General features: G+C 34.4%; 2 protein-coding genes across 2 annotated transcripts; both read left to right on the forward strand.

Moving 5' to 3' along the window:
- Positions 1 to 385: 385 nt before the first annotated feature.
- Positions 386 to 10205, forward strand: LOC144565046 (plasma membrane ATPase). The gene is made up of 17 exons (XM_078314675.1): positions 386 to 653; positions 3631 to 3750; positions 4155 to 4391; positions 4891 to 5187; positions 5550 to 6014; positions 6097 to 6219; positions 6319 to 6423; positions 6514 to 6658; positions 6755 to 6919; positions 7010 to 7248; positions 7339 to 7371; positions 7699 to 7780; positions 7859 to 8019; positions 8129 to 8302; positions 8736 to 8918; positions 9330 to 9511; positions 9875 to 10205. Exons 1-17 carry the CDS (start codon positions 600 to 602, stop codon positions 9969 to 9971), a joined length of 2862 nt encoding a protein of 953 aa, XP_078170801.1. The 5' UTR covers positions 386 to 599; the 3' UTR covers positions 9972 to 10205.
- Positions 10206 to 14795: 4590 nt separating this feature from the next.
- On the forward strand, positions 14796 to 17281 carry STE14A (S-isoprenylcysteine O-methyltransferase). Its single transcript, XM_078315695.1, has 4 exons — positions 14796 to 15103; positions 15835 to 16078; positions 16561 to 16689; positions 16968 to 17281. The coding sequence occupies exons 1-4, from the start codon at positions 14971 to 14973 to the stop codon at positions 17056 to 17058; spliced, it is 597 nt and encodes a 198-aa protein (XP_078171821.1). The 5' UTR covers positions 14796 to 14970; the 3' UTR covers positions 17059 to 17281.
- Positions 17282 to 18067: the final 786 nt, after the last annotated feature.

Genomic DNA, 18067 nt, shown 5'->3' on the forward strand with positions numbered 1-18067 from the left:
AAGTTGTCACAGGCTTTTTATTTGTCATATCTTCAATATTTTTAATTCTGTTCTCACATTATATTAAACGTAATATATATTTGTATTTGTTTAGAAAATTTTATACAATTAGTAATGTTTATTTTTATTATTTATTTTTTATTTTAAAAGTTATTTATTTATATTTAAATTTACTTAAATGTATATTTTTTATAAAACTATTATTACAAAACTTAATTTATTCTAAAATTAATTTATATATATATATTTACGAAGCACATAATATTACCAAAAGGGTCAAGGGTGTACGGCTCGAGGGAAAATGGGAAACCTGACATTCTGACTGACACGTAGCAGGTACAAAAAGAGCACTGACGGGGGTTTCCCGGTCAGCCCCACTGCAAGCAGGTATAAAATCCCTACCCCGCACTCTTCGTCTCCCTCGCTCCCTCTTAACGTTTCATTTCGAAAACCTCATACTTTAGAAAGAGAGAGAGGAGAGGAAGAGAGTGCGAGAGACTGATCTATGGGGAATAGTCTTTAATTATTTCGTAATTTACAATCTAAAATTCTCTGATTTAGCATTTGGAGAGACAAAATCGGAGCTAGAGGAGGTAGCGATGGCTGGGAAAGGGAAGAGCTTGGAGGACATCAAGAACGAAAACGTTGATCTGGTGAGCGATCATGATTTTCTGTACACTCTAATCTATTTTTATTTTCTAAATTTTGTTTATGTTGCATACTTTATAGAATCCGCAACCATCCTCTGTTTTGCCTGCTTCTTTTTGTTTCTTTTTTTTTTTTGAGAAAAAGCTTCTTTTTGTTTCTAGTATTGGATGAAGTTTATTATTCGAGTGTTAGCGACTAACAAATTCTCACTTAGAACTTTTCTTACAATAAAACCTTAATTAGGTAACTTTTCCCCTGAGCTATCAGTATATATTTGCTTAATCTTCCTTTTCTTTTGGGAAAAACAAATCTCAGGAGTGATATCAACCTTTAAGCTGGATACATTGCGAAATATTACAACCATTAATTTTTTTTTTTTTTTAGAGTTGCAGCTTTTAATTTCCGTTTGAAAATTGAAATTAAAAAGTTCCCTAGATGAACTATACGAGAATCCTTGACCATGATGTTTAAGGAAGGAAGAAAGGAGAAGTATGGAAATGCTTAAAAAATAAAGAAAGGGCCAGAAAGGAACAAAAATCAAAATTAGATCTTCATTAAAATAAAACAATTCGGTACAGTTCGGTAAAGCGATCTCTTTGTCCTTGTTCCTATTTTAAGCGACTTTTTTTTATTATTATTTGGAAGTTGCCAATATATTGTAGAGTTTGGCTAGTATAATATCAGTGTTATTTCAATCTATATAACACCAATTCTAAAATCTATCAAATCAATTTCAAACAGTGAATCCAAATCGTTCAAACCAATCTACTTCATTAGTTGTGTGTTTACATGCAAAATTTATAACTTTTCGAATTTATTTAGTACTAAGTCAAGCGGTCAAATGTATGAGTTTTTAAGTTAATTTTAATACATTAATTTTTTAATATTTTTACCACTTGATTTGATACTAAAATAATTCGAAAATATAAAAAATTTGTATGTAAATGCATAACTTATAATGTAAATCGGTTTGAACGGTTTGAATTAGTCATTTAAAGCTGAAATGACACAGAGTTTTGTAGTACTCTTCCGTTGTACTCTGTCGTCCGGTTCCTCGCATGCGCATGCATCCTTTGAGGTACACATGCGATATTTAGTGTGGCGGGTTGTATAATAAAGTGTATCGATCCGTTCGGGCCTTCGGGGGTTGGATGTAGTGTGAGTGCGCGAAGAGATGTTAAATCTGCATGTAAAACAGAGATGGAATGAATTAAACCGTTAAAAGTAATACCTATATAATAAAAAACAAATCCATGTGGTCCCCTATGTCTTATGTAAAAGACTGAAAGGAATTTGTCTCGTTCTCTCTGTACGGTCATCATCATGATCAACTTTTTATAATTTTTTTTACTTTCCACTTTAGTCCCTGCCTCCCTGGTCTGGTGTTTCTTCTTCTTTTTTCGTAGAAATTGCCTAATAGATTGCTTCTTGCCTTAATAAAAGGGAAGAGCTTGTCTTGTAGTATGTAATAGTTCCATTTTCCTTAACGAGGAGTCGCACACGATGCTGTCTTCACCAAAGAGGTAAAAGAAGGCTATAATCCGATTTGAAATAAAAGGAGGTTCTGATTAGCAAATAATAAATTTTAATTATCTTGGTGTTGTACTCCCTTTGAGAAGCAAACAACGAGTTTCCTACTAATTATAATATAACTAAACTGGAAAGTTCTCTTAATTACAATAAACTTGATGTTTTACAAATTTAATGAAAAAAGTGCTGTCTAAATACTATGGCTTTAGGTAATGCTTGATGATTTTCCTTTCATTCTGCTATTATACAGACGAAAATGTAAGATGCCATGTTTTTCAATTCGGACCGTCTGATCTAAAACGATTACACTGGATTGATTTGCTGACTTCAATAAAAAGAAAAATTGAGATGAAGTCTTTAGATAACATCAGTAACTGATCTGATGGATTATTTTCTGATCGGATCGATCCGAAATAATAACAGCTGCGAACTCGCTATTACATTAGAGTAGAAAGTTGTGTTTGGAAGGGATGTCGCCCTCATCCTTTTCAGTTAATTAACTATATAATCAGTGGACATAGTCAATTAACAACAAAATTTCTTTATTCAGAAAGTTTTCGGAATATTCTATATGCAGTACTCTGTACTAATATTATGTGAAGGTGACCTACTGGCAGGAATTACTTTCCTAAAGCAAAAGATGTAACTTCAAGATGTTTAGGGTGTTCCTCGAAAGAATATTGGCTATCTCAACTAAGCTTGAATAATTAATCTGGAGTTATGTCAACCAGCCAGCAATATTGGGACTACTACTATGATCTATTCAGTAGTCAAAGAGAATAGTATAGTTATCATATTATGCAAGTATAGGGGCAATTCTGAGAATTATGAATATTATAGATATTAAAAAAACTGTATGGATACATAGTGGAGCCCCTAGTTCTTTCTTTTCGTGGTGTGGGCTCTTTCCTATGGTACCAATACCCTCCCTTGACTGTTGGTACTTTCTGGGTGGTATTGTTTTTGGTTCACTTATTTACCCCTTTTCCTTTTTGGAAGCTTCACGGGATAAAGGGTAAAGATAAAAGCCCGTTGGATCTTCAGTTATGTGAGCTTATTCCAGCCTTCACGGGCTGGTAACCATTGGGAATATCAATAGAGCATTTCACGAGTATCTTGAGTTTGTTTTTGCTACTTTCAAGTTTCAATAAAGTAAATAAGTAAATAAGCGATAAAATAAGTAAGAGCTGACTTTTTCCCCGTAGGACCTCGAGTTCAATTCAATTTAGTTTTGCTTTAGCTGAAATTAAATCTAATTATTTCCAAAATGGGTTTAGTTGCTGGTACATAAAAAGAAGATTGTGATTTGTGAACCCCATGTCTCAAACTCATACTGAGTATTCAGAGAAATTGCTTGATAATCACTAACTAGATTTGCGTATATGCTGTTGCTTATTTTTGCACTCTGTTCTAATCTGTGTTGCTTTCATTTTATTTCCAAAATGGTTTTAGGAGCATATACCAATAGAAGAGGTATTTGAACAGCTGAAATGCACCAAGGAAGGTCTCACCGCAGAAGAAGGCGCAAACCGTCTACAACTGTTTGGCCCCAACAAGCTCGAAGAGAAAAAGGTCCACTATTTGTCTCTAATTTCATTTGCTCTATTTATCTTCCCTCTTTGGTTTTGCTAAATTTTTACAATCTTTATAATAGCAAAAACATTTGGAGTTCATATATTATTGATGAAGTAATACAAATAAAAAATTTATAGCAGGCAGACTGACATTTTATAGCTCTCTCTTTTACTCTGGGCATATACTGGACGACAAATAAAAAAATGAACCACAAACATTAAAAAAAAATTGTTGTGCAATTTACAATTTTACATCCTGCCTGATCCATACTCTGACTAGCACTAGCTGTTAAATAGCAAACACACTTATTTCTGAATTATTTCTTAATCAAATCACTTAGCCATCTGAAATTAATATTTTTGCTGTGAACTAACAATCAATTTTATGTAAATAAAAAACAGGAGAGCAAGTTGCTCAAGTTTTTGGGGTTCATGTGGAACCCGCTGTCATGGGTTATGGAGATAGCTGCAATCATGGCTATTGCACTAGCTAATGGTGGGGGGAAGCCCCCTGACTGGCAGGACTTTGTCGGTATTGTTGTCCTCCTTGTTATCAACTCCACCATCTCCTTTATTGAAGAGAATAATGCTGGCAATGCTGCAGCTGCTCTCATGGCTGGCCTTGCTCCCAAGACCAAGGTTACTTATTGTTTGGATTTTTTTTTTCTTAAAGTTCTGTTAGTATGCTTGATTTGGTGTATTATTCCCAGATTTTTTGAGAGGTCAGCTAGAAATTAGAGAACACCTATGCATCCCTTTAAAACATTGGCAGAAACATTATTAATGCTCCCCTCTCTGATTACCAAATTCCTGGACTTTAGGGTTTAGGGAGTGATTTATTATTTATGTAAAGATACAGCAAGTGCCTGGAAGGGTAGTTTTATCATTTTATGATGAATAGGAAAAGCAAATAACATTGAGCAAAAGTAGTTTTTCCTCAGATTTGTATCAGTGGTTATAGATGACATATCCTCTGCTCTTTGAATGTTTCCTTTATTGTATTAAAATTGTTGAATGCAAATAGTACCATAGTTAAAATTTACAAGTCTTACCTGAAGTATCCCTAGATTGCTATAATTCAACCCTTAATTGTAGTGCATTCAATTGTTGCTTATATATTTTTTGGTAATTAAATTAGGTCCTAAGAGATGGCCGTTGGAGTGAACAGGATGCTTCAATCCTGGTCCCAGGTGACATTATCAGCATTAAGCTTGGAGACATTGTCCCGGCTGATGCGCGTCTCCTTGAAGGTGACCCGTTAAAAATTGACCAATCTGCACTGACAGGAGAATCTCTTCCTGTCACGAAAAACTCAGGAGATGAGGTTTTCTCTGGTTCTACTTGCAAACAGGGAGAGATAGAGGCTGTTGTGATAGCCACCGGGGTGCACACCTTCTTTGGAAAAGCTGCACATTTAGTCGATAGCACCAACCAGGTGAAGTACTAAGTATACTCAAACTAGAGTTTAGTTTTATTAATAAATGGCAGAATGTTGGACCTTAGTTTCTTGTTAGCAACTTAAAAAGATGTCTAAAAAGATCAGGATAGTTGCTACTTTAATCTAAACTTCGACTTCGACTTCTATTATTATAAATTGAAATTGTTGTTGTTTTGTAATTATTATTATAATTGTTGTCATGATCATGATCATTACTATTAGTATAGTAATAATTATTATCATTGTTGCTGCTGCAGCAGCATGGACTTCTAGGTGTGGCGTATAATTTGTCTTTCATACAAATTTGATATTTCCATCTGTTATTTTCACTAACCAATGCATAAAAAAAAATATTTTAGGTTGGCCATTTTCAAAAGGTACTAACAGCAATTGGTAACTTCTGCATCTGTTCAATTGCTATTGGCATAGCAGTTGAGGTCATCGTTATGTATGCCATTCAGCATCGCCGGTACCGGGACGGTATCGACAATCTCCTTGTGCTCCTCATAGGTGGTATCCCCATTGCAATGCCCACTGTCCTCTCTGTAACAATGGCCATCGGATCCCATCGGCTGTCTCAGCAGGGTGCCATCACCAAGCGCATGACTGCCATAGAGGAGATGGCCGGCATGGATGTCTTGTGCAGTGATAAAACTGGAACTCTTACCTTGAATAAGCTGAGTGTTGACAAGAATTTGATTGAGGTGTTTGCAAAAGGGGTCGATAAGGAAAATGTGCTTCTTCTTGCGGCTAGGGCTTCCAGGACTGAGAATCAAGATGCCATCGATGCTGCTATGGTTGGGATGCTTGCTGACCCAAAAGAGGTAACTTGACTTGTATGGTACTGAATGTATAGCCTGAATATTGGAACTGTATCTTCAAATGAAACTGTTGTGCTTGTATTAGGCAAGAGCAGGTATCACCGAAGTGCATTTCCTGCCATTCAACCCTGTTGACAAGAGAACTGCTCTCACATACATTGATTCAAGTGGCCATTGGCACCGTGTGAGCAAAGGAGCTCCCGAACAGGTATGCTGTGTTTCATGTAGTTTTGTTAAAATCTGATCTGCTTTTTAGTTTTCTTCTCTATATATCATTGTCAATTATTATCTTACAATATTCTCTCAGATATTGAACCTCTGCAACTGCAAAGAAGATGTGAGAAGAAAGGTGCATAGTGTGATCGATAAATATGCTGAACGTGGGCTCCGTTCGTTGGCTGTTGGAAGACAGGTTTATTAGTAAATCTTTTCATTATTTTAGTTCTATCGCTACAATGAAACTATATTTGAATAATAAGAAATTTTTTAAATTAATATTCAGGAAGTACCAGAGAAATCCAAGGATAGCCCTGGTGGGCCTTGGCAGTTTGTCGGTTTATTGCCTTTGTTTGATCCCCCAAGACATGATAGTGCAGAGACCATTCGCAGAGCACTTAACCTTGGTGTAAATGTTAAAATGATTACTGGTATGATTTCTTCATATTTTCAATTACAAATCTATAATCTTGACCCTAATATCCTTTATTTACACTTATTAATGGGTGGAGTATATTCAATGTCAGGTGATCAGCTTGCTATTGCCAAGGAAACAGGGAGAAGGCTTGGAATGGGTACAAACATGTACCCCTCTTCTTCCCTGCTAGGCCAAAATAAGGATGCATCATTATCTTCACTTCCAGTTGATGAATTGATTGAAAAAGCTGATGGATTTGCTGGCGTCTTTCCTGGTATCTGGCTTTACCAAAAATTTCACAAAATATGTTGTAACAAATCTGACATTTCTAACTTGGTAGATTCTTACTTAATATAATTTTCAGAGCACAAGTATGAAATAGTGAAGAAGCTACAAGAGCGGAAGCACATATGTGGCATGACAGGTGATGGTGTCAATGATGCACCGGCATTGAAAAAGGCTGATATTGGAATTGCGGTGGCTGATGCAACTGATGCAGCAAGGAGTGCATCAGATATTGTGCTTACTGAGCCGGGTCTCAGTGTCATCATCAGTGCTGTGCTTACTAGTCGTGCTATTTTCCAAAGGATGAAGAATTACACTGTAAGTGTTTACTATTGGTCTGAGACGCATTGCTTGGGTTTTTGCTTGATAATTTGGCTGTTGATTTTGTGTTGTACTTCTGTTCTGTAGATATATGCTGTCTCCATCACCATCCGTATTGTTGTAAGTTATTTAGTTCTTCTCCTAAAAAAAAAAGAAAAGTTATTTAGTTCTTCATAAGATGCTTCTTTCTTTTGCAATTTCTTATCTGTTTCTTTTTCTATTTTAAACAACATTAGTTCCTATGAAACAATAGAAAATTGTACAACTAGGAATATGTAGGGGACAAAGTTATAATAACTACACAGGTAAGGCAAATTAAAAGGTAAATCAATTTTATTAAATCAATGTAAAAGTTGAAACAGTTTTTGAATGAACTCTTCAATTGTATTTGTTTTTTTGTTAAATCAATTTTTATTTATTTTTGATGTTTATGAAACAATTTTGTAGTTTGGATTCATGCTGATAGCCCTGATATGGAAGTTTGACTTCTCGCCTTTCATGGTTTTGATTATCGCCATCCTGAATGATGGTAGTTTTACTCATAAATGAAACTTTCAATGGTTTTGGTACATAAGAAAGGTTTATAATTTTGATTTTAATACACTAGGCACGATAATGACGATATCAAAGGATAGGGTGAAACCTTCACCAATGCCTGACAGTTGGAAACTAAATGAGATTTTTGCTACGGGCGTTGTGTTTGGGGGCTACCTTGGATTAATGACTGTTGTATTTTTCTGGGCCATGCGAGAAACCGATTTCTTCTCTGTAAGTTATCCTTTGTTGATATCCATTGCTAAATAAGTCTGAACATGCAATGTGGAATTCCTGATAAAAGGGAATAAATGGAATTAATTCAATTTTTTTATTTATGTAGAATCATTTTGGTGTGAGATCGATTAGGCACAGTGAGGATGAAATGATGGCTGCACTGTATCTCCAAGTTAGCATCATAAGTCAAGCACTCATCTTTGTCACGAGGTCGCGCGGCTTTTCCTTCATTGAGCGTCCTGGCCTTCTTCTCCTCGTTGCTTTTCTCATTGCTCAGCTTGTAATTCACTCTTTTTCACTCCATCCCCCACCCCATCCTTTAATCAGACTAACACATCTAAAAAAGTATTACAAATGGTACATCTGAAAACTATTCTGCCCTGAAGCTTCATAATTGCTCTCTCTCCTTCATTCTAACTTTAAATATAACTAAAATGTGTAAGTCTGTGAATAATTTTTGAAAATAATATAAACTAGCTATTTGACAAAACAGTCACAAATATCTCCCAAGTTAGCTAGAATTAATATTGCAGGAATCTGGCATTCATTTTATTTTGCAAAAGTAGGAGTTGAAATGACTAGGAAATTGGATCTTGTAATAGTATTACAGTATAATAATAACATGAAGTCAGGGACTTTTACATGCATGGTCTTAGAATCATTGAAATGAGTAGCCTGCAATTAATTATCACTATTTTTTTATGTTTTGTCAGATTGCAACTGCGATTGCAGTGTATGCTAACTGGGGATTTGCACGCATCAAGGGGATAGGATGGGGATGGGCTGGTGTTATCTGGTTATATAGTATTGTCACATATGTACCACTTGATTTCTTCAAGTTTCTCATCCGATATGCATTGAGTGGCAAGGCCTGGGACAATCTCCTTGAAAACAAGGTACTTATCAATAACTACCGGCTTAGCCCAATTTTAATTCATTTTAGAAAGCTGTAGGTCAATGTCAAAACTCAAAAGGAGATTAAGCAGAAATTTTACCAGATTTCTGAGTTTTCTGATGCTGGCACATAAAGAAAGTCTGTTTTTTGAAGTGGCAAGCTGCCTACCAATGATTTTCATTAAAAAAAAGAATAATATATTTACATGGACCATGGTGATATATTTACTGCTTTGTGTAACCAATACAGTGAGTGTTAGAGTGGTAGCTAGCCTGATTCTATTTGCAATTTCTAGCCCACGAGTCCTTGTTCCTATGGATATGTCCCTCTAGTTTTGCTAAACGCATTGTCGTATACTAAAGATCCTGTTGTTGCACCCCTTTCACCATGGGTTCCTTTATTTTTGTTATAGACTGCGTTTACAACAAAGAAGGATTATGGGAGAGAGGAGAGAGAAGCTCAGTGGGCCATGGCCCAGAGGACCCTCCATGGTCTCCAGCCACCTGAGACTGCTGACCTCTTCAATGAGAAAACCGGTTACAGAGAACTGTCTGAGATTGCTGAGCAAGCTAAGAGGCGTGCTGAAGTGTCAAGGTACCTACATTTTTCTTTACAAATTAAACTGATCTAGCAAGGAATACCTTTACTTGATCTGAAACATGCCGATATTAATATGTGTTTCGTTATTGTCATCTAAATGACAAGAATTAAATGCCTAGCTAGGAGATGACACCAGAAGGAAAAATAATTTGTTTATCTTTTGAAAAAGAAAAGAAACAAGAGGGTCATGCTCATGGATTATATTTCTCGTAGTTTCTAGTTTGTGGTGTTCTATACTTCTATGCAATATTTTGAGGTTCTTTTGAGTTTTGACAGCTACATGGAATTGAATAATTGATCCTAATTAAAGCAGATTTATGGAACAACTTTCTTTTATGTAAACCTTTAATTTTTCAGGCTGAGAGAACTGCATACATTAAAAGGGCATGTTGAGTCGGTGGTGAAGCTCAAGGGGCTTGATATTGACAGCATCCAGCAGCACTACACAGTTTAAATTTTCATATTATATGCGGGGGGTGATCGAAGAGTTTCACTTGTTTTTTCTCTTTATTAATATAACTTAGTTGTCCTGCTGGCAATTCTATTGCCTTTGGAGGCCTACTGTGTGTAATGCTTACCCATTATTTACCTTCTCTTTTGCTTCTTTTTTTATATTGAGATGAGAAAATATCCTGTCTCCTTTCTATGTAGGCAGATTGTAGAGTTAATAAAGTATTTTTTGTCTCTATAATTAAGAGTTCTTTCAATATATATATGTTTCATGTTATCGTCTGCTGTATACCTATATCAACAGTTGCAAATTTTTGTATGGTTTTTGTTCTGTAGCCGTAAATTGAAAATGTACTTATGGACACTCGAGGAATGATTATTTGAAAGAATAAAACTAAAGCTGTATTGATGTTATATCTTTTACACGATTGTCCTTCTCTTATATTTCTCGTCGACTAAAGTTTTAGTTAAGCTGGTATATATAGTCATCCCAGTGCACAAGTCTACGCATGCAAAACGCTGGATGCACCTGCAATCATCGGATTTATACGGGGGGTTTTGGTAGAGACAGCACGAATCTCAAATAAGGAGCTTTCAGATAGGTGCTAGGATTTGTGTCGGGTAGGATAGATGGGTAGGAAACTAGGAATCTCATATTATCCGCAGCTAGGTATTTATTTCACAAACTCCACCTGCTGAATTTCGAATCCGTGAAATAATCATTATTTTTATGATAATTTTTATTAGTAATTTTAACTATAAGATATATAGTATTATGAGGAGATTGATTTATACAATATTTTATACTATTTTCTTAAATTAGTCATTTATATAATTTTGAAAGTATTGGGACCAATAATTATAAAAAAAAAAAAATTATAGTCTATATGATATCATATGTACATGATATGTTTTATTATAAAAATATGCAATTATTTTTTGTTATATTAAGGGTTCGATTGTATGAATTATCAATTTATTTATTCATCATTACCCTATTATCCGTTGTTCTTTACGGATAAGAAATATCCATAACATGCTTATAGATAAAACTAATTTTGAGACGGATACAATAATCAACAGATCCATATCATTTTTATTGACATCCTAAAATTTCACAGCAAATATTATCTGAGCGTTCGTTCCCAATTTTAATTTTTTTGGGTCGAACGACCTTTTATTACAATGTACCTTCATGTGAAATTAATACCTACCACTGTCTGACCCAATTTAGAAGAGGAGAAAAGTTTGATCAAGCTTCTTTAAATGTTCTGATTTCTTTCGTACCTCCTCCTCTCTCCTGTGAGTTCAAGCCGACAAAACTACAAAAGCAGCCATAAAAGTTACAAAAGCGAAAAGTAAAAAAGGTACAATAGCACGGGAACTTGCTATCCGGGATCTCACCTCGCTTGTTCTATCAAAAACGAACCTATGGCAAGAGGGCAAAAAGGAAATAAATTCACATGCGCAGCTAGTGATGTTTACATGATATATATGGTGATAGAATGAGACTTGGATCGTGATTCAAGAACTTTTCCCTGTGAAACTATGACTCTAACCTACTTTTTAAATGCCAGTTTTTTTCCTCATGTCCAATTTTAGAAAGGATGGAGATATCCATTATAAATAAGTACTTGTAACATGTTATGAAGCAAATTAATGGAATGCAGAGATCGATGTAGAAATTGAAATTGAAGTTCTCGATTTATTTTAATCACTGTGCATTAAATTTTTTTTAGAGTAGGTTTTGCTTACTACTTTGTGCAATAATTAAAAAAAAAAAAGGATCAGCCAACATGAAAAAGAACTGGAGATCGTTTGGTATTAATTGAGGTAGAATCTTTCCTTTTAAAAGGGTCATGTTCATGTATTGGAGAGAAACCTGTGAGCATATAACAATAAGATCAGAAAAAGAGTCATGTTTTGAAAAATTCCTCATCATAGAAGGACACTTTTTCAGAAGATGTCCTATCTAGCTAGCACATGACATGAGTTCATCAATCCAGAAAAATTAATAAATATTAGAAATATTAGGATCAATGATATATGATTAGTAATTACTAATTAGGAAGATTATCAATAGTTGTGTATTAGACATAAGAGTGAGGCTATAGTACTATGCATAGTGTATATAGGTCCGTACTATGGATTAATATATATGTTTTTAAAGTTCAAACAATTAATCTGAATCATTCAATATTTGAATGATCTTCATATGAAAATGTACTTGTAGATCAAAATTTACATTTCTAAGAATTTTTTTATTATTTTTTTAGATATATAGAAAATCATTACCTATCTAAAAATAATAAAATATTCTAAAAATGTAAATTTTAGTCTCAACGTACATTTTCATTTGAAAATCATATTAAATGGTTTAGATCAATTATTTAAATTTTGAAAACATAACTAATGAAATATAGTACAAGCCAACATGCGCTATACATAGTATCATAGCCTCGCTCTACACATAATTTATTTGTAAGCCAAAACAATAAACTTTAAAATTCTATTTTTATTTCTATGCCGATTTTATACTCTGAAGCAATGTATATGCAATGTGTGCATGTCTAGGAATCATTGTTCCTAAAACAAAAATAAAGAAAAAGAGGATGTTTGGGACCAATTTATTTTCTACGGATGAAAACAAAGAACTTTGCTGTTAGAACAGTTAAGGTATGTGCCTTGGAAATGCTTTTCGTACAGTGTGGTTTCTCTTAAAAATCAATTAGAATCTTCACTTTTTATTCTCGTAACAACAAGGCAATGACCTAGCGAATTTAATAACATGTCATTAAAATGACAAGAGTGGGTCTATGGTACTATGCATATTACGATTTGTTACTGTGCTACGGCTCTATATTTGAGTTTTTAAATCTTAACGGTCGATCCGAACCGTTTATCTTGTTCTCCATATTAATATGTGTTTGAAGACCAAATTTTATATTTTTTTTATATTTTGTTACTATTTTTTTAGATTTATTGAAAATTACTGTTTTTGGATGGTCCAGAATTTTCAGATCAAGTGATTTTCTAAATATCTAAAAAAATAGTAAAAAAATTTCAAAAAATGTAAAATTTGGTCTCCAAACACATATTAATATGGAGAACAAGATGAACGGTTCGGATCGACCGTTAGAATTTGAAAACTCAAATATAGAACCGTAGCACGGTAATAACTCGTGATATGCATAGTACCATAGACTCACTCAAATTTTCATCAATAGCTATGAATGCGAACTTAGCATAGTGGCGCGAGCTCCATTTCTTGAGGGAGTGATTGTAATTAGTATGAGATGGCATTCAGCTTGTTTTGTAAAGAGATTCTTCATTCACATATTCATTTCATTTGTTTTGGATGATAACTAAATTTGGGTGTTTTTCTGAAAATGACATATCCAGAGAAATATGTTTGTATGGTGTAAGAAAAGTTTGTCATAAGCAACTACTTTTATGTACGTACATCACTCATGAAGTTCATATATTTCAATAGTTTAAATTCATCGTTTAAAACCGATTCGATATACTTTTAAAATTGTACTCACTAAATCTTCTTAGTAAGCACATCACACCCTAGCTTTGGTCATATTAATGCATTAGGGTCCTAAAATGTGTCGAGAGTTGCTCTTTGAATGGCCCAAAAGTAAGAACACATTGAGCCCGTGTATCTTAGTATCCAATTATAAGAAATTCGTCAATTGTATTTTCACCTTTACCAACGAAAAGAACGATTATTTGTTGTTTTGGGCTTTGATTTTAGGCAAGATCTAAAGAATCTATAAGAAATAATAAAGTGAATAACCATCTTTCCCTTAACAAGGGTTATACCTTGGTAGTTGGTAGGTCCAAAATAAATGGATGCACTGGGCTGATGGGCCTTGATACAAGAATTACCATTTAGCACTCTTCCGAGAGAGAATAATAATAATTATATTCCAGCTTTGTTTTCCTTATGTGAAGTCGTGTGAATATTTCGAAAAACATAAGGATCCATAAGGGATTTTCGTCCGATATCGAACCTATGACATCCCACACTGGAAAACATGATCTTTTATTACTGGTTTAGGCTGATTCTCGCCCGTATCTCGGTTTGTTTCGAAATTCCATTTCCTTTTGGCGACAAGTACAATGTTCGGAAAACTTGCTTCTAAATTTTTGAATTTTCTGCAAAACCTATTGAAAATTTGTTTTCATGTAGTTTATTTGTATTTGTTGGTATTGGAATAATAGAATTTGGAAATTTGATCATGTTCATAAACCTTAATCTAAGATGCCGAGTGAGGACGAAGAAGAACAATGAAGGATAAAGGAGACGCGGAGACGGGGTCACGGGATCACGGGAAGGAAAAATTAATCAACTGAGCTTATAAATATTTCGGCTTTTTTTCAAGTCGTACAAATGCCCAATGAACTCAAATTTCTTCAATTCTCATCAGAAAAAATATCTTGGGCTCTGGAATCCTCTTCCAACCACTTTACATACAAGTTTGATGGCTCGTAAAATAAACAAATTCATAATTTGCAACTTATCCTTGTTGATCAATCTAACAGTGACACGTGAATTTTTTTAACACATCTTTTGTGCTCGTGTGTACACCTCTGGACTCCACCATAACATCGGCACAACGTATTTAGATGACAATATATGGCACGACTTGCTTTGACATGTGTTTGCTAGCAATATGTTTCTTTCTTCATTTCAAAATATTTCCAAGAATACTTGGGCTATATTGCAAAAACGACAACCTGCCATATCTTCCGATATAGTGAAATTACGAGGTTATAGCTGCAAATAAAGAAAACTCTGATCAAATGCTCGTCTCTCTCCGTGGGGGTTTGTAAGATAGTGGAGAAAGGAACTCTGAATAAATTCAAAAGAAAAGAAACGAAAAAGAAAATCAAAAGGAATTGCGGGCTTTCCTGGTCTCGCTCCTCTCAATTTCCCTCTCTGTCTTCCGACGGAGAAGGAAACAGCAGATTTGATTAGGAGGATAATACTGGAAATGGCTGATGCATTGACGAGCTATACTGCAATTCGTCAGATTTCACAGTTCGTCGGAGCAATAGTGTTCTTTCACGTGTCAGAATATTTCCTTGCCATCTTCTTCCATGGTCGCTCCAATGTCTCCTGTTCATGTCAGTATTTTTTTCCCTTAAAACATGTTTTTTTTTCCTAATACTATTTGGTACGGGTTCTTCGGTTTCAAGCTAATAAACCTTGCTTTTAATTTGAGAATTTCTGAATTGTAATCTATGAATCCACCGATAGTGGTTTTATGTGCTATATAGATTAGTTAGGACCTGATTAATTAGGTTTGATATAGTGATCTTGAATTAGGACAAGAACTAAGTTTAATATATGTAAGCCTGAGTTCAGCCTAAATCTGGTTTGAATTACTATACGCTTAAGTTCTTCTGAAACTTAAAATGTTGGTATTATAGCTCTGAATCTAGATCTTGTCTAAACAGGCATTTATTTTTTTAGCTTAAATTAAGCCACCATCCTCGCTCCAAATTCTGCAAAAATTTTGTTTTTATTTCAGTTCTGCTTCAATTAATATATTCTTTGAATTCCAATGAACTGGACTCATTTAATTTCAACAGTAGAACTATGCTCCTTTTTATACTTGACATAAGATGTTACACTTAATTAAATGATCATAACCATATGACTATCCTTCTGTTGTTGTATCAGTATAGGGATAATAGTCAAGTAAAGCAATGTGCCATGAATTAGTTAGTTTTTCCTTTGATGTTAATTCAGCTTTGCTAATAATCAAGCACTATGCTATAGCTACGGGTTTTGCACTAATCAAGTAAAGTAATGTGCCATGAATTAACTAGTTTTTCCTTTTATGTTAATTCAGCTTTGCTAATAACCAAGCACTATGCTATAGCTATGGGTTTTGCACTAGTTGAATATGTAGTGGAATTAACACTCTTCCCACAAATGAAGAATATTTGGTTCCTTTCCAATTGTGGCCTTGTAATGATAATTATTGGAGAAGTAATTCGAAAGGCTGCGATTGTCACAGCCGGGCGTTCATTTACTCACTTGATCAGAATTTATTATGAAGAACAGCACGAGCTGATTACACATGGAATTTATAGGTATGAAGTTACGGTATCTTTTACTTTTGTGAACTGTTTCCTTATCTGATGTTCTGCATTTATTAGATCAAACTTGCAAGTTCTCATATCTTACTAGTCAAGGAATTTATATGTACAATGATACTTTAATATTGGATTATTGCAACATACCGGTCAAGGTCTATACTGACGTTTTTGTCATTTATTGGAGCTTTTTATTGTGCTCAAGTACGTCTGGTTAAATTGTGGCATGACCTTTGGTTAGGTTCTCTTTTTTGGTACCAGCTGTGTTGGTTTATATATTTTTATCAGCTGAATCAGTTCCTTCCCCTAGTTAGTATTACCAATCAAAAGACAATTAGTACTGCTACTACTAGAAGAAGCATGCATTACCAATCAAAAGGCAAAAAGTAGAAATATCCGAATAACCACATTATTAAAATTGGCGCACACACACTCTGAAAATAAGTTAATGACAGCATGTTAATAATTGTCTTTGACAGAATAATGAGGCATCCTAGTTACTGTGGATTCTTTGTATGGGCAATTGGGACTCAATTCATGCTCTGCAATCCAATTTCTTTCATTGGTTTTCTGTTAGCTTTGTGGCGCTTCTTCTCCAAGCGAATACCGTATCCTAAGGTTTTGTAACAGTACCTGTTATAACAGTACCAGTACAGCACACTGAGCTCAGCACAATATATATAATACTTGCTAAGCTTTTGTATCCAATAAGCACTTATAAAAGAAATGAAACAAAAGTTTAAATTAAAAATTAATAAAAGAGCTACATTATGGAACAAAAACTAAACTAACAATATGAACTATGGTTATGTAGAAGTTCTGGTACAGGTCAAGAAAATTACGTTTTTAATACTTGGGTTTTTAGTCAATCTTTAACATAAAACAGATACGAGGAGTTTTTCTTGAGGCAGTTCTTTGGCCGCGACTATGTAGAATATGCAAGAAAAGTGCCTTCTGGTCTTCCCTTCATTAAATGAAGCAAATCCTGATTTATTACATAATTTGGAGTTTGTCTCTAGCATCTTTGAGATGACATGCAAATGGTTGAACAAAATTCAAATGGGGTAAAAGCAATAAACATTTTTGGCTTATACTCTTTTGGATTGATAAATTGTTTCTTGTTTTTGTTTTGAATCTTATAACAATTTTGGTAGTCTTGTATTGTAACAATAGAATGTAACAGAACATTTTAGCATCTTATCTCAACACTGTAGGTTTATGTGGGTTCTTTTCTACCTATTCGTCTAAAGAAATGAAACAAATGGAAAATAGTTGGGTACAGGGGACGAGTATGTGGGGAGAAGGATTAGGATGCTACTCATGCTAGCTGCAAAAATCATTGTTATCTTAATTAAGCATGAAACCAAACTTTTCATGGATGTACTAAGTACAGTTGACAATGGTTACATGAGTACTTCAACCTGCAGTGTGCCTTCAGATGTTCGTATTAGTTGAATGCAACCTGAATCGTTTGTTATAAATGTAAAGACTATTCGTCTCTTAAAATTTTACCCTGTTGTAAAATCAAACGGTCTAAATCACTCAGCTCACCATTTCATAATTTGAGGCGCCATAAATTACGGACTCGGAAGAGATGATGTGAAAATGAGTTCGGAAATGAGAGACGAAGCATTTTTTTTATTTTTTTTTCCATAATATCTCTCGTTTTTAATATTATTCTTTTTAGTCCTACTAGGCCCTAGGGGCATGATCTTTCACCAAAAAAAAGGTTCTTCTTTTAACTGCCGCGGGTCCCACCTGTTAGAGTGATCATTGCTCTCGCATATGTCGAGAAATCAGCAGGGTGTTAACATGTTCATATCGTTTATTCAAAAAAAAAAAAAATGTTCATATTGGACGCAGAAACGGTTTCCAATTTAAATATTTTGGATTGAATCGTGAGAAACAAAATAAAAGAATCTGATTATTTTTTTGGAAACCTTGGCAGAGTCTGCCAAGTGAATCCGGGCCATGTTACCAATACAA

Source organism: Carex rostrata, chromosome 14 (genome assembly GCF_964058835.1).
Source record: "Carex rostrata chromosome 14, lpCarRost1.2, whole genome shotgun sequence".
In the NCBI taxonomy this organism is placed as follows: domain Eukaryota; kingdom Viridiplantae; phylum Streptophyta; class Magnoliopsida; order Poales; family Cyperaceae; genus Carex; species Carex rostrata.